Below are 23,640 nucleotides of genomic sequence, written 5' to 3' on the forward strand. Positions count from 1 at the left end.
TTTAACTGAGATGTTGTTGAATCCGTAGGTCAATTCGGTAAGAATTAACATCTTTGTAATACTGAGTCTTCCAACTATGAATGTGAAATATCTCTCTACTTATTTAGATCTTTTATTCCTTTTATTAGTGTTTTACAGTTTTTCACATACAGATCATGTATCTATTTTGATAGACTTATACCTAAATATTCCCTTATTTGGTGCGATCGTAAATGGTATTGTTTCTTTAATTCCCAACTCCAATTATTCATTGCTAGTATACAAAAAAGCTTTTGCATTTTTGTCATGACCTTGTGTCTTGCAACCTGGCTATCCTCGTGTATTAGTTCTCTGACTCTAGAAAATAAAAATAAGATGCATGGATAGAAAGCTTAGAACAATAATTTCAGATCCATATAAAGAAGCATTAATGGCCAGGGTGATCCACAGATAAATGGATTACTTCAGGAGAAAATGATCTTTTAGTCCCTGAGGTGTTCAAGCAGGAGCCATGGGGTCATGGAGGGAAATGTTAATGATATTCAAATACCAGTAGAGGAATTGGCAATAAAGAGTTCTGAGATCTCTTCTGCCCAGAAGACTCTCTGTACCAACCAGGCTGACGGGAGAACCTAGGGGAGAAAGGAAGGGCGTGCTTACTAAATATGAGCTCACTTCCCAATATCTGCTTACAGAGGGGGAGCAGCATCGATAATCAATGAAGAGGCACTCATATGGTTAATAATATCAAGGGAACTCGAACTCTTCGAACTTACTCATTCCACTGCAACTTCAAACCCATCCTCTGGAGGGGGCCAAGACTTTGTCCTCCTCCCTCCATCCCCATTATTACAGACCTAGAGATGCCTCATCAAGGAGCCCGTGTCTAGAGCAATTTTCCTGTGATTCCAGGAATCTTCCAGTAGGTAAGCCTGGGAAAGGGGGTGATTGGTAAGGCTGGGGTGCTAAGCTGGATGGATGAAGCAGGTGGGGTCCTGAGAGAAATGGGGCAGTTGGAGGGGGAGCACCAAAGCAGGGAGACATGGGGAGAAGGGCTCCATTTGGGGGCCAGACAGACACGCTCAGAGGAGGACAGTGATGAAGGGCCATCTGTGGTTGGTTGTAGGGGACTCCAGGAAAGCATGGTGGGCCCAGATCCCACAAGTAGAAGAGGAGAGACCGTTCTAATGGGAGGATCAGGCCAGGGGATGAGGCGGCAGTGAAGACGCAGGTGGTTTGGAATGACAGTCCAACTTCATAGACGGAGGAGGTGAGTTTTGAGGCTCAAAGGGGAAAGATGTCACAAGTTCTTGAATGACAGACTGAAAAATAGAAACACAGGCTTCTTATATGAGGATGGCAGGGGGCCAGCAACGTTTTCTCAGAAGAGTGGCAGGATAATACAGACTCATGGTTCATAGTTGACCAGAACCATGACACAGAAAAACAGACACCAGACCCCAATACCGGTTGCCTGGGATGGTGTCCCATGCCCCCTGTGTCCCCCGGGACTAGCCAAGGGGCTGGGACATTGTAGATATCAGGAAGTACTGATCATGGGATGAGTTATTGAATGCATGAGGCTTGTGCTTAATTAACGAGTTAGTGGGGCTCACTTCAAGGCTTGATGGCTTCACTTCACTTTCATCCTACACATCTCCCGGCGCCTAGGGACGCACTGGGCCAGAAGTGTGTTAGGTTCCTTGGATTGCCAGAACCTACGCCTTGGACTCCAGCTCCTTCCCTCTGTGTCTTCTCAGGGCCTGGGGTCTAAGCATCCACACGCCCGTGACCTCTCCTCTGGCCCTTATTTGGTGACTCCCTCCTCTGTGCCCTGCAGGTGGTCCAGGGCCCAAAGGCACTTTCTGTCTTGAATGGCCTATCTGTGCCCTTCACCCAGCCTCCACCGTGCCTTCAGAATAGGGGTTTACCTTCCAGGGCCCAAACAAGGCAATACTCCTTTCCTCTCTTCTACCCTTCTATAGCTCCAAGCATCCACCTAGCTGAAGGGGTTCAGAATCTGTCACTCTGAGATACGCCACATTGGCATATAGATTATTTTGAATTACAGGTACTTGAGAAACAGCAGGTGCAAGAAGGACACTGTGCCCCTCCTTTGTCCCCAAGTAAGACAACACACATTGTTGCTTCTTCACCGTTTACGACCCATAGCCCAAATCCCTTTGTCTTATCAATTCTACACAAATTTATTGCTTTTTTTTTTTGACCAAAAGGTATAAAAGCTTCCTTCTCTAATCACTTCTTCAGCTGTTCATTCTCCTGTGAAGGTTCTTATGTGCATATAAAAATTCAATAAGAGGTATAGGCTTTCCTCCTGTTAATCTGTTTTATATCAGCAGAGTTCTTAAGCCAAGCCGAAGACCCAAATTGGGCAGAGGGAAATGTTTCCTCCCTACATAGCATGGCCGTTACCTTGTGCCCTGAAACTCCTGCCTTGTCTATCTGTCATCCGCTAGGCAGCACGTTGCTTTAATTTAAAAAGGGTCGTGTATTTTTTTTTTTTCATTTCATCCCCAAGGAAGTGCACAGGACCAGGCACAAGCCAGCCTTAAATGATGAATGTGCTAATTCATTCCGTACCTTTCTGGCACATTCGTTCATACTCCCTGGCCCCACCGTGTCAGCTCATCCCAGAAGAGGTCAAGCTGGGAAATCTATTTCGGCCTTGACATTTGGATTGGAGGGGACAGAGCAGAAAGGCTATGGACAATAGGAGGGGGATAGAACAAGTTTAAATGAGGATGCCAAAGGATTTCTGGCAGAAGAGAGAAAGAACAGGAAGGGTCAACACAGCTTTCAGAATAAACCATCCTAGATTTTAGCCAGCAAAACTTTGTTCGTGCTTTCCTCCCATTTCTGTGGATGGCCGTCTCCACTTTATGACCATTTGGAGATTATTTGAAGTCCATTCCATAATTGCTCTCTTGCTAAGCTTCCTTTATGCAGAAAAATGATAATGTAGTTAGGATGCTTTCAGAAGTCCCGGAGGAAATTAATTTGTTTACAGGATGGTGTATCGTATGGTTAAACCAACAAGGAAAAGCAGGCGGCCCTCTCTGTTCTCAGCTGAGCTGAAGGGTGACTGAGTGAAGTCGCTAGGCAGGTGATGTTTGCAGGGTCCCCGGGAGGCCCGTAGTGGCTCTCTGTTTCCAGCTGCCCCCACCAGACAAATGTCCCAGTGCCATTCTTTGGAGTGGGTCGTTCTCAGATGCTCCCCACCACGGTGCTGTTCTCAGTCCCTCTATGCAGCTCCCCGCCCCGATTGTGTTTGTCTTCCCGGGACTGAAGCGTGCTGGACAGACAGAGGCCCTTCTGCAAATCAGTCCTGCTACTTCCTGACCTGAGCCCTCCCTCCTGAACCTTCTCTCTCCGCTTTGCCACCACCCAAGTGGCTTCCTGGCACTCGGGACTTATTCCTCCTCCCTGAGCGTTACCTTGAAAGTGAATCACTGGGCGCCTGGGTGGCTCAGTTGTTAAGCAACTGCCTTCGGCTCAGGTCATGGTCCCAGGGTCCTGGGATCGAGTCCCACATCGGGCTCTCTCCTCTGCGGGAAGCCTGCTTCTCCCTCTCCCACTCCCCCTGCTTGTGTTCCCTCTCTCACTGTGTCTCTCTCTGTCAAATAAATAAATAAAATCTTTAAAAAAAAAAAAAGAAAGTGAATCACAACCGCATTCAAGCAGATGGCGTGGGGGCTTAAGTCTCGGGGCACAGAATTAAAATGCAATCAACTTAAATCAATGATAGGCCTGTATCACCTGACCGTGCAGTTCACATAAACTCTCCAAGTGACAGCATTTGATTGCACATTTATAGTCTCCTTCCCCTGTGCCAAGTCACAGGTTCCAGATTAGCAGCGTAGAAATTTAATAAGACCCTATCATAATTAGTGATGGTCTGTCTTCCTTTTGTAACTTCAAGAAAAATACCACTTAACAAATTTCTCATCTTCCTGCAGTCAGGCTGGGACCACCTGCTCAGTCTCATGGTCCCAGCTCATTCGACTGTCAGCCTGTTTGCCTGTGCGCTCTGGGAAGGAATCTCTGCATCTCTGGGCCTTGGCAGGCTTCTTCCCTCACCCACAGCCGGCCGCAGTGAATGTGGACATCCATTGAGACCGTGCATAGGTAATCGGCCCCTGCTCAGCCTTGTCTGTAAGATGCGTCTGCTTCTTAGAAGGAGGAAGGCATATTTTAAAGTTTCATTAGTAAAAATAGCTATATTAAAGTGCACACAGAGCATGTCTATCATGTAGTTAATAAGTAGCTTTGCAATATACTTTCTTTGCAGATTCTTTACATGAATCAGGTCGCTGTCATGAAATAAATAATTTCAAAACCGGTCTAATCAGCTTTCATGCTGAAGTTAAACTAAGGTTGACGATGGTCGTAACAACGGTCCATATGAAATGACTGAGCTCAAACCTTTCCAGCCATGCTTTCATAGTGGGGTTGAAATGATAATACGATTATAGACACAACAATAAAACATACGTGTCAGTTTGGGGCTCTGACTGTGCTCCAGACACTGGGCTAGGCCCATCGTACGCAAGAGCATCCACGTTACTTCCGGCCTACAGGTGGGGACATAAAGGCTCACTGACAGTCCTCGATTGCTCCAAGGTAACCCAGCCATCCAGCAGTGGCGTTGTGTTTAATGACTGGACTATTCGACCCCAAGGTCGTTACAAATGATCTTGGTAGATGAGTTAGATTCTTAGGAGAAATGGAACAAGTGATAGACTCAGTTTTTACTATTCACACAAGTTAGAGTAAATTCGGTCTTTCTTAGAGAAAGATATAATTATGTAAACCTTTTTTTTTTTTTTAGCTTTTGTGCAAAACTGTAAAATCCCTGATTTGTAAGGAAGACCCTCATGGCCTTCGTGTGTCCAGTATTTAAGATGAGAATAGAATTCACACGTGAACACTATTTCTGGGCACACACGGGGCAAAATTGAACGCTCCTCATTTAAAAATCAACAGAGACATAGGCGGACCTACGAAAATTAGCTTTAACTGCAAAGAAGGAGACAGAGTTTGAGAAGAAAAACTGGGAGGAGGAGGGCTTTTAATTTTTTAAGTCTTGCTTGGGGAAAGTAAAGTAAATGTTAAGGGACAAATTGCTTTGCCCTTTAAGGAAAAGGACTTTACAAGGTCATTATACAACAGGAAACGCTATGTCAAAACAAGATGAAAAGGGATGTCCGTGGAATTGAAGGGAAAAAAATGAAGAGCATTTTGTTAAGAGAGGATTTAAAAATACCACACTTAGACTGAGGCAAGAACCCGGTACACCTCATGGTTGGGTGGTGGGTCCACGTATGGTAAAGATATTCTGTCCCGGACCTGCTCTGCTCTGCTGGTGTGGCTGGTCCACAGATGTTCTTTGGGCTGCCGTCTGCTGTGTGCTCCCCCCCCATCTCCACAGGGACCTGGAGGGAAAGCTGCCAGGAGGCTGCCCGTCCCCAGAGACAGCATCGGCTGTGCTTTCAACATGTCCCCGAATATTCGGGTGCATACAATCTAAAAATCATTAAGGAAAAATCGCAGCCAACTTTTAAGTGGTTGCTTGACAAGGAACTCAACTGCTTGCCTTTATCCCGATTTTTGAGCAAGTTCGATTCTCTTTTTCATTTCCAAAGACGGGGCATGCATTTAGATATAGTCCTCTATACAAAAGCATTTCTTTCCTTGAGAAAGCACGACAACAGAGCAAGGCAAGGTGGCTTTAGAATCTGTGTCTTAACTGCACCCCATCTGGTGGTCAGCTCCTCGTCTGCAGGGATTCTATGGGGTGGTGACAGTCTGTCTTCACTCGCTGCAGGGGCCACGGAGGCCAAGGCCCAGCCCGCCCGCCTGGCCCCACGAGGAATCTCTCACCGGCTACGTGAGTCATCGTGCATCATGTGACCCCTGATGGACCTCTCAGGGTGTCTGCTCAGTTTCAAACTTATTTGCAGCTGATGAGTTCACGAGGAATTCGCCACCAACAAAACCATTCACTCTCATTTCTCGACAAATTCAGCTTGCTATTCAGAAAATTGGAAACAATCATTTACTGAGCCTCCCCCCTGAATCACCTCTTCCAGACCCAAAACGTAGTTCTCAACTTCAAACACAAGGCTTTTGAGTCACTGAAGCAATATCCTGGGCATGTCCGCACGTCTCAGAAATGGAAAAGTCTCTCTTGTAAAATGCAAAGATGAGAACTTGATGCCGTCGTAAAGGGAGGCTAGCATTGCCCATGGGACTCCTACCTTATACTCCGAGATGTGCTCAGGGGCGTTACTGTCTCAGAATAGAATTCCCTTAGCGGGGGGAAATATTATTTAATCGATGACATAGGTTATGAATGTTTTTGTTCCTGTAAGCTAAGCCATCTGACGAGTTCTATTAAGACCTCCTGGGATGCATAATAAAATGGTTTGGGTTTTTTTTTTTTTTTCCGATGAAAAAGATTTGCAGGTTCTACAAATAGATCTTCGATGGCTCCGTCTCTCCCTTCCCCTTCATTACCTTCCTTCTGCCCCCACACAGATCCTGTAAGCAGTTGGTCTAGGAAATAAATAATGGTTTTTTAGCTCATTTTGACATTGGATCCCTTTCTGGTTTTTTTAAGTGCTTCAGTTGTGAACATTTGAGGGACCTGTAGTCATTTTGTCTGTAGACACAGGCTGGCCTGATCTAACATCATCCAGAGCACCTAAAGCCTCTAATTAAATTGTCGGAGGATGTGCAACGCACGCAGGGTAATTGATCCCCTTGCATTCTGGGAGCGGCATCCCCTGTCTGTGCTCGCTCTGCCTGGCCCTCGGGGCCCTGGGGAGCCTTGGGGAAGAGAATCAGGGTCCCAAGTGCTGGGCTGCTGGGAGCAAGGAACAACAGTAATGGCCTCTCCTAGAACTCATAGCCAGGATGGATGGCAGGTGGACTTCAAAGGGAATTTTTTAAAAATCAGACCAAGGAAACCAGAGAGAGATCACAGACAAATCTGACCACATTAAAAACTCATTTTTACCAGTAACAGTAATAGTAATAATAAACCATTAAATCCATACACGTGTAAAGAGAGCGACTTCCATTTGACAACATAATTGAATTTTTTATGATATTCCCTTTGATCCAGTCATTTTACTTCTGGAAAACTAATTCTAAAGAAATGATGCTGGGCGCCTGGGTGGCTCAGTTGGTTAAGCGACTGCCTTCGGCTCAGGTCATGATCCTGGAGTCCCGGGATCGAGTCCCGCATCGGGCTCCCTGCTCGGCAGGGAGTCTGCTTCTCCCTCTGACCCTCCTCCCTCTCATGTTCTCTGTGTCTCATTCTCTCTCTCGCAAATAAATAAAATCTTAAAAAAAAAAAAAAAGAAATGATGCTAAGAGCCCAAAAATCACTGGTGGCAAAAAAAAAAAAAAAAAAATGCACATGGAGGGATAGCATAGATGTGTGAGAAATGGGGCAAAATTTGAGTATTTCATGTTCTAGACAGAATATCCCACTAAATATTGCTGAAACATGTTCACAAAAAATTGAAAAATAACATGGAAATTTCTTTAAGACTGATGGAAAGGTGAGAGATGCATATATACAGTAAAACTGAAAAATATACAAATAGTCGGGGCGTTGGTTAAGCGTCTGCTTTTGGCTCAGGTTATGATCTCAGGGTCCTGGGATCGAGTCCCGAATCAGGATCCCTGCTCAGTGGGGAGCCTGCCACTCCCCCTGCTTGTGCTCACTCTCTGCCAAATAAATAAATAAAATCTTAAAAAATATATATGTGCACACATATACATATATATACACATATATAAGCATACATATGCAAAGAAGAGACAAAAATGCTCAAAATGTTAATACAGAGGGGCCTTCAGAAAAGGTAGGATGAAAAAAATCTTTGAAATGCTCAGAAATAATCCCTATAGGTAAAGATCTCTAAAAGAATGTGTAAAAAAAAGGGGGGGGTAGAAATAATCCCATTATGGGCACTATTTTGTCCATCTGACAAGCACAGATTTTATGTAGTGTTACGAGACAGAGCATCTGGCTCCGTGGCCTCGGGCGAAATGCTCAGAAATAATCCCTATAGGTAAAGATCTCTAAAAGAATGTGTAAAAAAAGGGGGGGGCTAGAAATAATCCTATTATGGGCACTATTTTGTCCATCTGACAAGCACAGATTTTATGTAGTGTTACGAGACAGAGCATCTGGCTCCGTGGCCTCGGGCAAATTGGCAGACAGGTGATCTGGTCTCACAGGTCCCGGGGGCCAGCTCTGGCGCTGGCCTCTTCTTCATTCCCCTGCCTGGAGCTCGAAGTCCGAACACCTGTCCGAGAGTCAATGGAGGAATGCATACATAGGAGAAGGCAGCCCATGCCCCAACCCCATACCTAGAGGGGCCGATGGATTTTCTGCCCACCCACTCGTTTCTTCACCCGCATGAAGCTAGTGCACCAGGTGGAGTGCTCGACGGAAAGAGACCTCTCTGTTTCAGCCCCACACCTTCTTGTTAGTGAGTACAAACTGCAAACAGACCATTTTGTGTGTTTAAGCAGAAAATAGGGTTTTATATCATGAAACTGTGGGAAAGTCCTGGATTTGGGGATAAATTCTTTGGTGGAAAACCCCAGTGAATGACTAGAGAGGGGAACGTGCAGGTGACAAGGGGACTGGGTAGCTTTCTACCTAGAAAAGGGTTGGAGCAGAGGCTGATGTGTCCCCAGGGACCGTCCTACGCGGGGCACTCTGTCTTACAGCAACAGGTGATTTGTTTTCAGGATACCTGTGTGAGCATCTACTCTTTCCAGTCCTTGCCTTCTCATGAAGAGACTCCAGCGGGCCTCTTAAAATCTCTTCACCCCATTCCTCATAGGATTATCCTGCTGATCAATGTGGCCACACTTAGAAAATGTAAAATATAAGAAAACGTCAATTTGATTATTATTAATATCACGCTGAAATCTTTCGGGGAGACGTGTCATTATTTCTGAAACATACTTGTAAATGATGTTGGGGGAAAAGTAAATAGATAGGAATAAAGCAGAGGGGGCAAAATGTCAGCGACTGGAGGATCCAGGCTGGGGGTTTGCAATATTTGTGGTGCAACATTTCTGGGGATCTGACTTCTCTCCAAGTGGAAAAAGAAAGCTGAGAAAAAAAATTTAAAAACCATGTAAGACGTTATGACTTCCTCTCCTGGACTCTGCCATTCGAACACAGGCAAGATTCTTACTCCAAGCCTCTTTCTTGAGAGGTAAAAATGAGAAAGAAAAAAAGAATCTGTGCCCTGCGTTCTATTTTGTCAACACCAGGCACAGGAATAGATGTAAAGCGCTTTGCAAACCGCAGAGCCCCGTCTGGGTGCACGGGGTCACAGACGTGAGCCTCTGGGCAGCACTAGCGATCCCTGCTTCAGCCTGGCCAAGCCTCCCGCCTTTGTCTGCCCAGACTCCAGCCAGTCTCCGCTGCTGCAGGCACCTCAGCATTACATTATGCACAACTGGAGTCCTCGCCAAGGACCAGCTGCCGACGCGCACTCTTGCTCCTGAGAGCCAGCGAGCGCAGCGACTAGCGACTAGCGGCTCCCCCGCAGAAGCCTCGGCTGGAGCAGACCCCAGCGGCCGGCCTCCTGGGACCCTGCCAGCCCCTAGAGGTCGCTGGCAGCAGGTCAGCCCCCATGAAACCCTCAAAGGCATCCCAGAACTACCGAGGCATCCGGAGAAATACCATCCAGCACTACTTCTACCAGGAGTCCCTGCTGCTCAGGTGAGTCGGCCCCCTCCGTCGGCCGGACAGTGGAGGAACGGAGCCCAAGTTACCCCAGAGCCTTGCCTGCATCTGACCAGAGGACAGAGTCCCCATCCCGCTCCCCTCTCCTTCAGAATGAACTCAGAAACTCCTTTCTCTGGGCTTTTGTACAACGGGGCTGGCCACCTGCTTATTGACCAGGGGACCCGAATCCAAGGTACACCAACCTGGCCCAACCCACAGGCATGCCTTCTCTGATTTCTCTCTGTTGACTCAATTGGTGATGTCAAGAGAGAGCAGATAATCCATCTCTCATAATAAATAAGGTGTCTGTTGGAAAGGGCTTCAGGCTAGGAACAAGTCGGGGAGTACTGTTCGAATCTGTTAGATGTTTATAAAGGTATATTAAAACCTCCATTAATTTGGAGAAATTGGAGAAAATTCTCCTATGAGTAAGTAAAAACCGTCTGAATCCGGGAAAAGCAAAGGAATTATTTCCTCTTACTTATAAGGGCATCATTGATCAAATAGCAGAATACTCATCTCCTCCTGAAAAGTCGCATTAAGATGAGCATATTAATTGTTACTGGGAATAAATGTTGCTACATGTGGAAAAACAGTTCTCCTACACAGTAACTCTTTCCCTGTAATATCTGCCCACGTAAATCTCGGCTACATTCTTGTTTCCAGACGTTGCTGCCCGTTCTCCCTCCACTATCCCAGTTTCCAAGAATGGAAGTGGGAACGCGGGGAGGGGTCTCTGGATGACAGCGTTTGGCTTTTCTTTATTTTGCCTCCAGAGCTGGGGGACAAGGAGGAGCCCTGTCTCTGAAATGAGCTGATTATTTCAATCAGCCTAGAATAGAAATTGTTTGGCCACCAAAAATGCTGCTATTCAGGAATTGTTCGTAAGCACCCTCTTGTCTCCTTCTATGACGTCTTCTGCTAAAACCTTTCATCCAGACAAACCATTTTCTTTCACTGACCGACCAAAGTGACAGATGCCAATGAATGTGCTTCAGTGGTTGTCCAAGACTGCCCAATTCTCTCTCTGCCTCCCTGGGTCCCTCTCCCTCTACACATACAAACTTCAGACAGATGACCCTGGGGCAGCGAGATGCTGAACGTGCCCCGGGCAAGATCTTTGCTGGAAGCAATTCTACTAATCAGATTTCCTCCTTAATGCCCCGATCCATTCAGCAACTTGGATGACAGCTTTAATGCTGATGAGACAGGGGACAGCAATGATCCGGAACAAATCTTCCAGAATATACAGTTCCAGAAAGATCTCATGGCAAACATTCGCTGCAGACCCTGGACCATGGGACAGAAGCTGGGAGCACTGAGGTAAAGGGCTTTGGCAGCCATTATTGATTATTGCAAATATGCTTTCCACGAAACCTCCCTGGCCTGCCCAAGAAAATGAGCACAAAGACCCGCGTGAGAGTGGCAGGCAGGCACTCTTGATCTGACTCAGAGAAGTCACAGGGGCCTCAAGGTGGCCAGCATCTCTGTGAGTGTCTGTGTGTGTGTGTCTGGGTTGGATGTGTGTGTGTGTGTTGGTGTTTGTGGTTTTCTACCTCCCTTTCAAACACTAGATTTTAGCATTGTGTCTAGAGGTGAACAAAAGAACCAAACTCCCAGGAGACAAGTCTATAAGCCAGAATGAAAGCTGATGGTAATTTCACCTGCTGGGCTATTACTCCCTCTGGGGGGAAACCAGATTCTATGGGAAACCAGAAAACGATGATATTAAGAGTCGCCCTGGACAACCTGTTTAGATAATAGATAACAGTGAACAGCTAAAGAGTTGCAGACGGGCTGCCTGAATTCGAATACTGCCTCCCAATCCTTAGCTATGCGGTGTTGGGTAGCTCTCTTAATTTCTTGGCCACTTTTCTTTCTCTTTAAAGCTGAGGTGATGGTGCAGAATATGGCATCTGCCTCCTGCTTCCAAAACTGTGCCGCGTTAAGCAGGCAGGTGTTTGTTAAAGATTCAGAATCGCTAATTGCCCTTAGAGCTGCCGAATCAGAAAGTATGGGGGGGGGGGCAGTATCTTTAACATGCATTCAGGTGGATTCTTCCGCATACTGAAGTCAGAGACCCACGGAGAGTTCCAGGGTTAAACGGGACCTCGCGCCGTCTCTGATACGCGGTAGTCACGCCCCTGCCAGTGAGTCCTGGTGGGTGATGCTGACGCCCGGGGTCACAGCAGAGGGAGTTAATTGAATGGTCTCACCGAGCTGCTCTGACCTGTCAAGTGCAGAAACAGACAGCAGCCCTGATCACTGGGCACCCGGCGTGGACAGGATCAGAGCCTTGTTAGGGCCCCTTTCCGGATGCCAAGCACACGGCCCCTCTTCCCCAGGTCGGCCATCAGGCTTTGCATTTCTCTCCCAACAAATCGCAGCTTTGTCAGCTTCCCCCTGCAGGCATTCTCTTCCAGGCTGGCCCAAGAGGCAGCCGGCTGGTCCTTGGGTGGCTCGGCAGATGGCTGAGGGCGCCTGTCGTTTGTCGTCTCAGCGGTTTCTGGCTAATCCTCCATGTATGGTATCGGCTCCCCCCACATCTGTTCCCTTGAGTGAGGATGGCAATTTCAGATAGAAGACTGATACTCAGAGATGTGAGTATCCCATTTACCCCAGGATGCACAGCCTCCGGGAGCCAGCCCTGAGCTTTAAACTCAGGCTCTCTGACCCTGACCCCAATGTTCTATTGAAACAGAGGAACTCCGCCAAAGGAATCACTGTGGAAATTTATCCTAAAACAAAAAGTCATGTGCTGTATCAGAATTTTTTAAAAATCGTGCAGAAATGCTCCTGCCGATTGCTTATTGAGGCTTAGAAGGAGTAATTAGTAATTACTAATTAGTAATTAATGATCATTAATTATTAGTAAGAGACTAAGTCTTTTCGACCTATGGGCAGAGCACAGCAAATGATAACTTTTCTATCAAAAGGGCAAACCTGGGGCGCCTGGGTGGCTCAGTCGTTAAGCGTCTGCCTTCGGCTCAGGTCATGATCCCAGGGTCCTGGGATCGAGCCCCGCATCGGGCTCCCTGCTCCGCGGGGAGCCTGCTTCTCCCTCTCCCACTCCCCCTGCTTGTGTTCCCTCTCTCTTTGTGTCTCTCTCTGTCAAATAAATAAATAAAATCTTTAAAAACAAACAAACAAAAGCATAAACCAGGCCTTCCACGCTGACGCCTGGCCAGGGGCTCAGCCCGGGCACCCACAGGGCCCCACTGGCTGCCCCGGCCAGCAGTCAGGCTCTCAGAGGCGGCTTGTCCTCTGAGCACCTCCATTTATCATCCCTTGGCCCCCACGTCTCCTCCCTCGTCACCTTGAGAAGCTGCTGGAGCAATGCCTCACTCATTGGACCTGCTGAGGCGTCTGGAAAGCACAGAGACCACTGAAGCCTGACCGGGGGGGAGTCAGGGAGGGGGCGGACGCAGAGAAAAGCGGGGAGCCCTCGCTGAGTCTGCAGCAACAACCACCTGTCTGGGAGGGTGCAGTGCAGGCCCACGTCCCTCGTGGGGAGCAAGTGGACAGTGCCCTTGAGTCCACATGGGTCTGTGAGGAGGCCCAGGTGACGTGGGTCCTCCCTGGTCCCCCAGGTCCAGCCCCGCCCTCTCGACACTCTTACCACCGCCACTCTCTCCCAGTTACTGTGGCCTCAGGGCTCCTTCGCCCTGTTAGCGAGGGCTCTCCCAGAGCCCTGACTCTGTCTTATGTACCTTGTGTCCTGCTCTGCTTGATCCAAGTCAGTGTGCGGAAAATGTTTGCCGGAAGAAAATTATAAACCATGAGATGGAACAAATTATTTCACTTGTATAGGGCCTCTGTCTTTTAGATGCTGGGCAGGGTAGGGCATCAACCCTCACCCCTCCCTGCATTTGTGGTTCTGACCGGAATGAAGCCAGGGCATGGGTGGGGCCTGGGAGCTGGGATGATGGCAAGGAGGGCACAGCGCTCCAAAACCCAGCAAGCCCTCTGATTAGCTCACGGTTCCCTCGGTGGGAAAGGGAGTCAGCCAGTTCCTGCGTCTCTCGGGGAAAAACTCAGCAGCAGCGTGTGTTGCTAAAAGGTTATTGGGGTGTACACGCAAGACTCCCCAGCAGCGAACGGGGCAGACTGGAGATCGAGGGACTCCAAAGAACCAAGCCCTTCAGCTCCGAGCATAATCAAGGGGAGGGGGGCTGGCCGGGGATAACGAGGGTCTCATCAGCGCTGTGTCAGATGAGGTCACCTTGAAGGTGACATTCACCTCTAAGGGTCCTCGATGGCTGTCTGTCCCACTGGTGCTAATATTAATTGTCGAATCCTGCTATTCCTGTAGGTGTGGATTTAACCATCTATCCCAATGAATTCAGTGCATTTCAAGGATTAATCATTTAGGTGGAGACATCGGGTCAGCTCACCAAAGTGGTCAGTTAGCGTGTCAGCAGTTGGTGTAGGCTGAATCAGGTTCTTTGTGGCTATGTAGACACTGCCCTTTCCTCGAGGCAGGTTCTCCAAGGCTAGGTCTGACTTTCTGTGATGCTGCAGGAGGAAGGCTGCTGAGGTTAAGGGGAGGGGTGAGACCCCCTAGTGCCCGCTGCCAGGACTCCCCCACCCCGCACCTGCTCATGATCGATTCCCAGACAACAATCAGGGAAGGGCTTTAAGAATTCGTTGCAACTCATTTTGTCATTGATTCATCATTTTCTAAGAATTTATCCACTTAAGTGGTTTTTTTTTTTTTTTCAGAAAGTATTTTCTAAGGGAGCTTTCTGGTTGCCGGAGGTCAGGAAAAGAACGATTCGCCTCTCTGCATAGCCACGTCGTGCCGCGGCATCTTGTCGTTCACCTTTTGCCCAACTGCTCCCGTTGTAGTTCCGCACGTTTTGCCAAGATAGCAGGTATGATAAAATTGTGCTCACTGTCGTGTTTTTCTTCTCCCAGGCGAGCGAAGGAGATCGTGCTGAAGTTTGAAGGGAGGCTGACCAGGACCCGCGGCTACCAAGCAGCAGGTGCAGAGGTGAGAGCGTGCGCGTTCACGGGCACTCCCACCCCCTCTTGTGGTCTTGGGGCCAGGAAGTTGTGGGCCACTGTGCCTGTCATTGCACGCGGGCTGTTCCCATCAACCACTGCAGTCGGAGGAGCAGTGCCGTGAGCTGCAAGGTCTGCATGTCCCAGAACCTGGAGCTTAGTCCCGGATGTGGTCACCTTCCGATTGTACATGACCCTGGGTGAGCCTAACTCATCCGAGAAATGGCATCTTCCCTTGAGAAAATGATCTAGCATCCTTCCTGACTTGCTCCCACCCGTAGGTGTAGGTTTTTTTTTTTCACTGCACGTCTTGTAATGAGAAAGTTACAGATATATTCCAAAGCTCACTTTATAATTCAATGCTAAGGTTTTTGTTTGTTAATTTTTCCACTCAGTTCCTTAATGCTAGACTTTAGTATATATTGAAGTTATCTGTTTAGAGAGACATTACAATAATATTCATAAATGTTTAGAAGACAAAGAAAAAAATCATGCCCTTATATAGTATCTTTTTTTTTTAATCTCACATTCCAGTCACCGAATATATAATTTTCACTGAGAGTATTTATAGTATACAAGCCTTTTTGTCTTGCTTCTTTTTTCACTTAACCCCACACATAACAGAAGGATTTTTCCATGTTGCTCTGTATTGTTTACACATAATCATTTTCCATGACAGACAGACATACATTAACTTAATTAGTTATTTGTCTGCTGGTGAATATTTGTCTGTAATTTTCCACTATTATTAATAACTCTGCAAAGAATATCTTTGCACATAGTGCTTTTCCTACCTTTCATTTGTTTATGTTTTTGAAAATTTTATTTATTTGAGAGAGAGAGGGAGCACGATCAGGGGGAGAGAGAGACCAGGCTTCCCGCTGAGCAGGGCGCCCGATGCGGGGCTCGATCCCAGGACCCTGGGACCATGACCTGAGCCAAAGGCAGACGCTTAATGACTGAGCCACTCAGGCGCCCCTTTTTCTTACCTTTTAAAATTCCTCTTCTAGGATAAATGCCAGAACTATAATCACTGTAGAAAAAAATATAAGTAATTTTTTGGCTCTTGATAAATATTAATAAATTATTTCCCAAAACCCTTGATAGTTGATCTTGCCATACACAAGTATACTGTTTCATAATATTCTTGCCAATAGTGGATATTGTATTTTTTAAAAGTTTGTTATACTTTAACAGACAAAAGATGCACCCTTTTTAGATTTTCTGAAACAAAAAAGTACTTTTTTTTTTAAAGATTTTATTTATTTATTCATGAGAGACAGAGAGAGAGAGAAGCAGAGGCAGAGGGAGAAGCAGGCTCCCCGCTGAGCATGGAGCCCGATGCGGGGCTCGATCCCAGGACCCTGGAATCATGACCTGAGCCGAAGGCAGTTGCTTAACCATCTGAGCCACCCAGGTGCCCCCAAAAAAGTATTTTTAATGAAGTTTACATTAAAGCTGGCCATAAATTTTACTTAACTGAAACAGTATAAAATCTCAAAGGATCCCTAAGGTTCTGCCTTGGCTGTCCCCTTACTTTCCACAGACTCTGCCTGAAAACTCAAATCTAGTCCTATGACCAAGATTACCCATGACTGCTTGCGTATGCCTGTCACACTATGACGGAGCTTATGGATGAAATACAGAAAACAAAATTATCTTTTGAATAATAAACATATGTGCTCCCTCCTTATTTCCCCTAAATAGACAGTATGAAATGCTATGGGAAAACACTTGGAAATACTGGAAGGTCCTTCACTTGGGTTCAGACAACCTGTCATATGTAAGAGTGAAAAGTACTGCAACTTTTAGTCACAGTAAGATCAATATGGATTAAGGTGTAATTTGATAATGGGCTGTATTATTAGAAGCAGGGTGTTTAGAATGAGAAAGGGGAATCTGAATTTTCAGCCTCACCTAAGCTTGCCCCAAGGCTTTCCGCCGGCACCAGGCCCACCCAGCTGCCTGCCTTTCTAGGATCAAGGGCCCCACAGAAAGCGGTTCAATCCAGTTCAGTTTAACCTGTGCGCCACGCTTTGTTCTAGACCCTGGGGTAATGAAATAGCTCAGACTCGGCTTCTTCTGTCTTCTGGAGACTCAGTGAAATGCCCAAGAAAAATCATTCTCCCACGGTGTCTTCTTCACACTTTGGTTCTTCCCCTCCCCATATTCAGAACTGCGTTCCTCCACCTTATTTTACACCGGAAATTTTGATATTCTGCTCCAGCTGCCAGGTAGAGAAAACTGAAGGTACCTAGCCAGCCGGAGTACCGCCTGCAGCCCGTCTATTCATAGTCCTTGGTTTATATGCTGAAGACGGTAACTGTTTTCCAAACAGTAAATTTAGTGTAATACAGCTCCCGATTTCCGTGACTCCCAGCACCCAGATCCTGGTCCCCACTCACAGAGCTGCCACACAATGCATCCCGGGAAGCCACCCCTACCCCCCGTTTCCAGCCTGCATCCCCCATTCACGTGGATCTCCACTCAATGCCAGCTCACTACCGACAGTCTGCCTTCAGCACCAGCACATGTCTGTGTTTCTGAAGGAAGCCAGGTGTGAGTGTGAGAGCACGGGGCCCCGAGAAGTCCCTCCGGCAGGAGTCAGGACACCCAGGTCCCTCTGCTATCGGTTCCCCGCTCTGGCTTCGGTTTTCATGTTTGATTCTCAAGGTTCCTTCTGGCTCTAATAGTCTATGTTCTTTGTGTCTCACACCCTACCAACAAAGGAGGTCACCCTTCCCGAGAGCCTTCGTGATGTGATTTAGCACCTGCCCATGATGGTACGTAGACTGGCAGGTCCTCCTGCTTCCATGCACATCCCCCGTAACCCACTCTTTTCCCCACAGGAGCCGTTGCAATCCTCGAAACAGGAAACTGCTCGTGCCAGGCCTTACTTAAGATAATGATAGATGAAAGAGAGAGAAAGATACACAGATAGATACAAAGATACACAGATAGATACATAGATACATACACGGATATATAGATAGGCTTTCATTACACTTAGAATTAAATCTAACTCCTTCCCATGACCCACCTGATCTGGCCATTGCCTTCCTATTAGATCTTACCTCACTTACCCCTCTTCCATCCTCTGCAGTAAAATGCCCAGCACGTGCTAACTCACAGATGTTCCTGGCTGCCCTGCCCTCCTAGATAGTTCCTCTACTAATTTATTCTTTTTTGGAAATATTGATTCCTTTTCATTCAAGTCTCAGCTTATGTGTGACCTCCCCAGAGGGACCTCTCCTGATCCCCTTCTTTAAAAGATCTTTCTCCTCCATCCTAATGGACCATGTACCCCTGTGGCGTTGACTCGTCTGCGGCTGCCTTCCCTCTACCTGGATGTAAGCTTTGCACCCGCTGACATCTTACATGTCTTGTCCGTTTGCATCCTCGGTCCCGGAAACACACACAGGTGCTCAGGACATGCTCTGAATGAATTCATCTTTCATAAACTGTAATATGTGTTGTTAGAACACCTTTATTCCAGGCGAATTTACAGGACATTCCAAACAGGAAAGAATGAGCTTATTCTTATTTTTGGTACCCAATAACCCAGGCCCACAATTAAGATCTATTTCTTCCAAGTTTGGCTTTTGGTTTTGCTTTGGTATGTTTTTGCGTTGCTCTTAAAACCTCAAATCATTTCAGAGTTTCAGAGCTTTCCATGGAGATTTGGTGTGAATCAAGAGAAGCATATCTTTCTCATGCCTTACCGAATCTTGGCCATCAACAAATCACGTTTTTCAATCACATTTACCTCTGGGAAGCTCCTTGAGGAAGCTGGTGTAGATCTGCATTACCGGAATGAGTGTTGGAGGTTCAGGGCCCTGGAAGCTGAGTCGGGGCCCCCCTGACTTCTCGTATGAGCACCTGAGGCCGGGGAGGAGGGTTTGTCTCTTACCTACAAAAGTTACTCTGCTTTAGTGTGTTCCAGCACTGAAATTCTCATTGAAATTCAACCAAAATTTAAACTGAAAGAGTAACTCTGAATACCACTGATTGAATCTTGCTTCTCATACAGACGAGGAAATTGAATCCCAAAGAAAGAAAATCCCTTCCCAGGAGCGCATAGTAGGATAGCAGTTGCTCTGGGGCTACAACTCAGGTGGCCTCCCCCCCCCGGGCCTCTGACACTTTGGGACTTCACTCCCAGTGGGCCAGAGACTCAGATGCTTTCCAAACCAAACCCGCCCCCAAGGATGTTTGAGCACCCTGCTTCTGCATGCCATAGGGGATGCAAGAGCAAAAGCTCTGGTTTCCCTTCCATGCTAAAGCACGTGTGCCACGAGGAAAATCTCAAGGCAACACGAGGTAGGCTCTGATCAACGTTACAGGAATATCGATTGCTGGGAGGTTTACAGAGAGAAGGGTCTACTTCTCTCTCCAGCGAAGCTACATGAAATCATCATGGGCGTGGTTAGGTTTGAGCCGGGTCTGGAATCATGCACAGAAGACGAGCAATTGCAACGTCTGATAAAATTCAAACAGATTTTCATTTACAAGCAGCCGTTCTGGCCTTAGCAGACACATCCCGAAGGACATCATCGTGCGTGTCTGCATCAGGACCATGTGCCGTCTCAGAGTTCAGAACGTTGTAATTACATTTGCGAGCCTTCTTTCTGCAATGATATCATTTGCTTCCAACACAAACCTAGATTGTTTGTGTGTTAAAATGAACAGCCTGCCGATACTTGTGGGAGAACTGAGCCAGTGTCAGGGCACATTCTGCTTTATTCTCCTTGGAGGAAAAGGGGGAAAAAAATACAGACTTTGAACCCTTGGCAACTGCGTCTTAAACACACAAGACAAATTTCCAGACCTCACCACTGGCAGTGGTGGCCGGGAGAGAGGGTGGGAGACAAACACAGCTGCAGGACGGGAGGCGCACGAGGGGCTCACATTCAGGGTATGTTCTGGACTCCTCGTCCCCGAAACAGGGAACTGGGATCACCCGGGCAGTTTGCTGGCCACGTGGATTCCTGGGCCCCGGTCCCCAGAGCGGGGTCAACTGGGTGCATTTGGACTTTATTCCTCAAGTAATTGCCACTGCATTTAGTCCCCGGAGCAGGAATGGGAGGAGTAAGGCAGGTGTGACCCTGGAGCATGAATACCGACAGCACAGCTCAGAGCCCAAAGCAGGTGCCGTCCCCCGAACGGGAGCACGGAGGAGACAAGGGGGCTGCTTTGGTCCGAGTATTGCCCAAAGTCCCGCAAAAGCATGATTAAAGCCATCAGACAGGGCGCCTGGGTGGCTCAGTTGGTTAAGCGACTGCCTTCAGCTCAGGTCGTGATCCTGGAGTCCTGGGATCGAGTCCCGCATCGGGCTCCCTGCTCGGTAGGGAGTCTGCCTCTCTCTCTGACCCTCCCCCCTCTCATGCTCTCTATCTCATTCTCTCTCTCAAATAAATAAATAAAACCTTAAAAAAAAAAAAAAGCCATCAGACAGTGTGTCTGGGAGCCTGTGGTCCATTCAGGACCTTAGCATCCCAAAGTCATTGCCACGTTGACAAACTGTGACGTTCTCTCACCCTGCCCCCTCCTTTTCAGCTCTGGCGGAAGTTTGTGCGTCTGGCCTGTAACTTCATGGTCATCTTCATTCCCTGGGAAATGAGGATAAAGAAAATTGAGAGTAAGTGTGGGCGCTCGGAGGAGTCGGGGGCCAGCGGCCTGAGAAGGGTCCGGGCGGCCCGGTCCCCACACGGCGCCACCAGGGCCCCGTGCACGTGGTGTGGAGCGGGGCTGGACGTGGGACTGGGGGACAGAAGACATCTGTCCCACCACTGCCCCCGGGAAAACAGCAGCCCCACATTCACTGTGGCTCTGCTGTTCTGGCCGTTCATTCGGGAGTCAGACCCAGCACGGACCCTGAAGGGTCAGGTGGAAAATTGCAGACGAGTAAGAGGGTCATGTGAGCAACTGCCAAACAAAGCCTCAGAAATTTGCATTTTCTTAGCGGCGATTGGAACCGTTCAGAAAGCATGTTCTGAAAAATAAGTAAGTCGCATTCACAACATATTCACAAACAGGTACACACAGCACACAGCACATAACACGCAGCAAACAAGGCCAGGAATACACCTAACAGTGAGTCTGTAGTGAAGAAAACTGTAAAATTGGGCCACAGGGTTTTTAAAAAGTCTCACGAAGAGACATGGGAAGATTTAATATTTGGAAGATGTGGATTTCCTCAACATCAGTTTACAAGGTTAATGCAATTCCAGCAGAAATCTCAATGTAATGTTTTGGGGTTTTTTTGTACTCAGCAAAACGATCGTTAAGACTTACATGGAAGAAACCCATCCAAAAGAAATTTTTTTAGAAAGAAAAATGCAAATGAACTTGCATAACAAAAATGTCCAGATACGTTATAAACACTCCAGCCGTCGAAACTGGAGCACAGCATCATAGATGATACTAGAACAGCTGATTCAATTCTTTGAAAGAGGACACTTAGACCCTTCACTGTAAGGTTCCAGGAGCTATTAAATAGAAGATAGGGAGCCACTCAAGAATTAAAGGAAATACAGAGCATGTGATCTCAGAATGCAAATCTGTCTGACTGTGAGAGAAAAGAAAGAAATCATCAAGGAAAATAGCACTGTATTTAATTACCTATAAAAGAAATAGTACATACCTAAAACAACAAAGCTAAAAGCCGACAAATGGAGAGAGAACAATTTTCCGCATTTCAATGGAAGTTAGCGGGGGGTGTTTCCTACACAGTGAGTGGGAATGTAAATTGGACCGACGTTTCTAGGGGAAAGTTAAAATTTGTAACCAAAGCCTTCACCATGTTTGTGCTCTTTGATCAAACTCTCCCATTCCCTAACAACCAGAGAAACAAGAACCACAACAAAAATCAATATACAAGGACCAAGTTGGTGCCCCACCCGGATTTCTTGGCTGGTCCAGCTTTTCTCTGCTGCTCTGGGTGTTGGTGCTGTGACTCCCAGCTGCCCCTTTCCCTGGAGAATTGCCCTGGGCCTGCCCTGTTCCTGCTGCTGGGCACACATCACTTGCCCCACCTCCCCGGGCCCCAAGGGAGGGCCTAGAGGGAGGCAGTCCTGAGTAAGGGGGAGTCAAGGCAGGCTCCTTGTGCAAAGCGGACTGACTGTGTTATGCAACTTGCCTTCCAGGGTTCCCCATGGGATCTGGCGAAGCCAGAAGCCAGGTTCCAGGGGAGGCCACATCCTTGCTTAGCTCTCCCCCACTACCTCCCCTGACCGTCCCCCCCACCCCCACCCCGCACTCCCTTTCTCCAGAGAGCACTTCCTCAGTGTGTCACCTGAGCTGGATCCCTTCCTCTGGCTCTGCTTTTAGGAAACCTGCCCTTGGAGGGAAATTATTTATTGCAGACTTACTTACCCTAGTGACTCCCCTACCTAGTGAAAAGTCAGAGGCTTAAGTGTCAAGTAGTGGGGATGGGTTAAATAAGTTATGGAAAATTCAGTTGATGAAACAACAAAATTTATTTTATAGAGTATTTTTTGCATGAGAAAATGCTTATGATACATCAATAACTCTAGATGCATGTTGTAGAGAGATGCCAATTTTATACAAAAAATCTATACCCATAGAATAAGAATGGGGGGCCACACTAAAAGTTTACTAGAAACTCACTCTAGTAGTGATTTTAATTTAGTGAGCTCAGAATAGGTAATGTTTTTGTTTTCTTTGTGATGCTTTGTTTGCCTATTTATTATGATAAACATAAACTAAACGTGAAGTAAAAATTCAAGAGATTTTTTTTTTTAAGGATGGCCCAAATCACCCACATCCTCATCTACTTTCTATGCTCCCTTAGTTTCTTAGTAGAAATTTGGTTTTGAATACACTTTTTGTTTTAGAATAAAATATATAGAAAAGTTTAGCTATATAGAAAAGTTGTAAAGTTCCTATAATTCCTTCACCCAGTTTCCCCTAATGTTAACACCTAGCAAATTGCAATGTATCTTGAAATTAAGACAAAATAATTCCAAGAAAAATCCTTGGAATTCTCAAAACTATACAAAATGAAAAAAATATATATCCAATTCTCAAAAGATGCTGATTCTTCTGAGCATACGTGAAATGTAAATTTGACAAATATTTTAGGTGAATATGTCATTAGGGAAATTATTAAATTAGGGGTTTTTTTTCCTGTGCTAATAAGTGGAAATACTAATGAGCATCTTGACCCCCGTAAATGACTATTTTGGGGGAACACTCCGATTGGTACAATCATGGCATCCTTCGTCTTTGTCCTGACACCCAAAAAATTGCAGGGTTGCTGTACAGAGAACTTTGCACTGTGAGGATTGTATACTGTTCATCCTGTTGATACTGTTTTTCACTGGTCTTTTTGTCTGGCCTTTTTCTTAGGTCATTTTGGATCTGGTGTTGCCTCCTACTTCATATTCCTGAGATGGCTGTTTGGAATTAACATTGTGCTCACAATAATGACGGGGGCTTTTATCGTCATTCCAGAGGTAAGAACTAGTCTAGGGAAGTAAGAAGGGCCATTCGTTCAAAACAAGAGACACGAGCGTGTCTCGTAAAGCGGCCGCCCTCAGTACCCTCGTGGGAAGGATGATCCGTGCGTTCAAGCAGGACACAACCAGCCTCTTCCGTGAAGGGCCGGGTAGTAGATAGTTGAGGCTTTCGGTCACACCCCTCCCGTCCCCCACGCAGTGTGAAAGATGATACACAAACTCATGAAATCAAATTTTATTTGTGGATATTCACAGATACTGAGGTTTGACTGTCATATCATTCCTAAGTGTCCCAATATATGCAGGATGACTGTTCCCTCAGCGAGAATCAAGCAGAAAGGCAGCTGCTAGAGATCTTGTACATGCAGAGCCTTCCCTGGCTGTGGGGAT

The 23,640-nt window shown here is 46.8% G+C and overlaps 1 protein-coding gene across 1 annotated transcript in view; it reads left to right on the forward strand.

Annotated features, from left to right (window-relative positions):
• Positions 1–9,278: 9,278 nt before the first annotated feature.
• The window catches only part of TMC3 (transmembrane channel like 3), a 34,746-nt gene continuing 20,384 nt past the window's right edge, over positions 9,279–23,640 (forward strand). Inside the window, exons 1-5 of the mRNA XM_081831780.1 lie at positions 9,279–9,760; positions 10,943–11,089; positions 14,684–14,759; positions 20,327–20,408; positions 23,141–23,247. Coding sequence (XP_081687906.1) covers positions 9,672–9,760; positions 10,943–11,089; positions 14,684–14,759; positions 20,327–20,408; positions 23,141–23,247 — 501 coding nt within the window. The 5' untranslated portion in view covers positions 9,279–9,671. The remainder of the gene's footprint in view (positions 9,761–10,942; positions 11,090–14,683; positions 14,760–20,326; positions 20,409–23,140; positions 23,248–23,640) is intronic.

The sequence above is a fragment of the Leptonychotes weddellii genome, chromosome 9 (assembly GCF_054177405.1).
Source record: "Leptonychotes weddellii isolate Sample4059 chromosome 9, ASM5417740v2, whole genome shotgun sequence".
In the NCBI taxonomy this organism is placed as follows: Eukaryota; Metazoa; Chordata; class Mammalia; order Carnivora; family Phocidae; genus Leptonychotes; species Leptonychotes weddellii.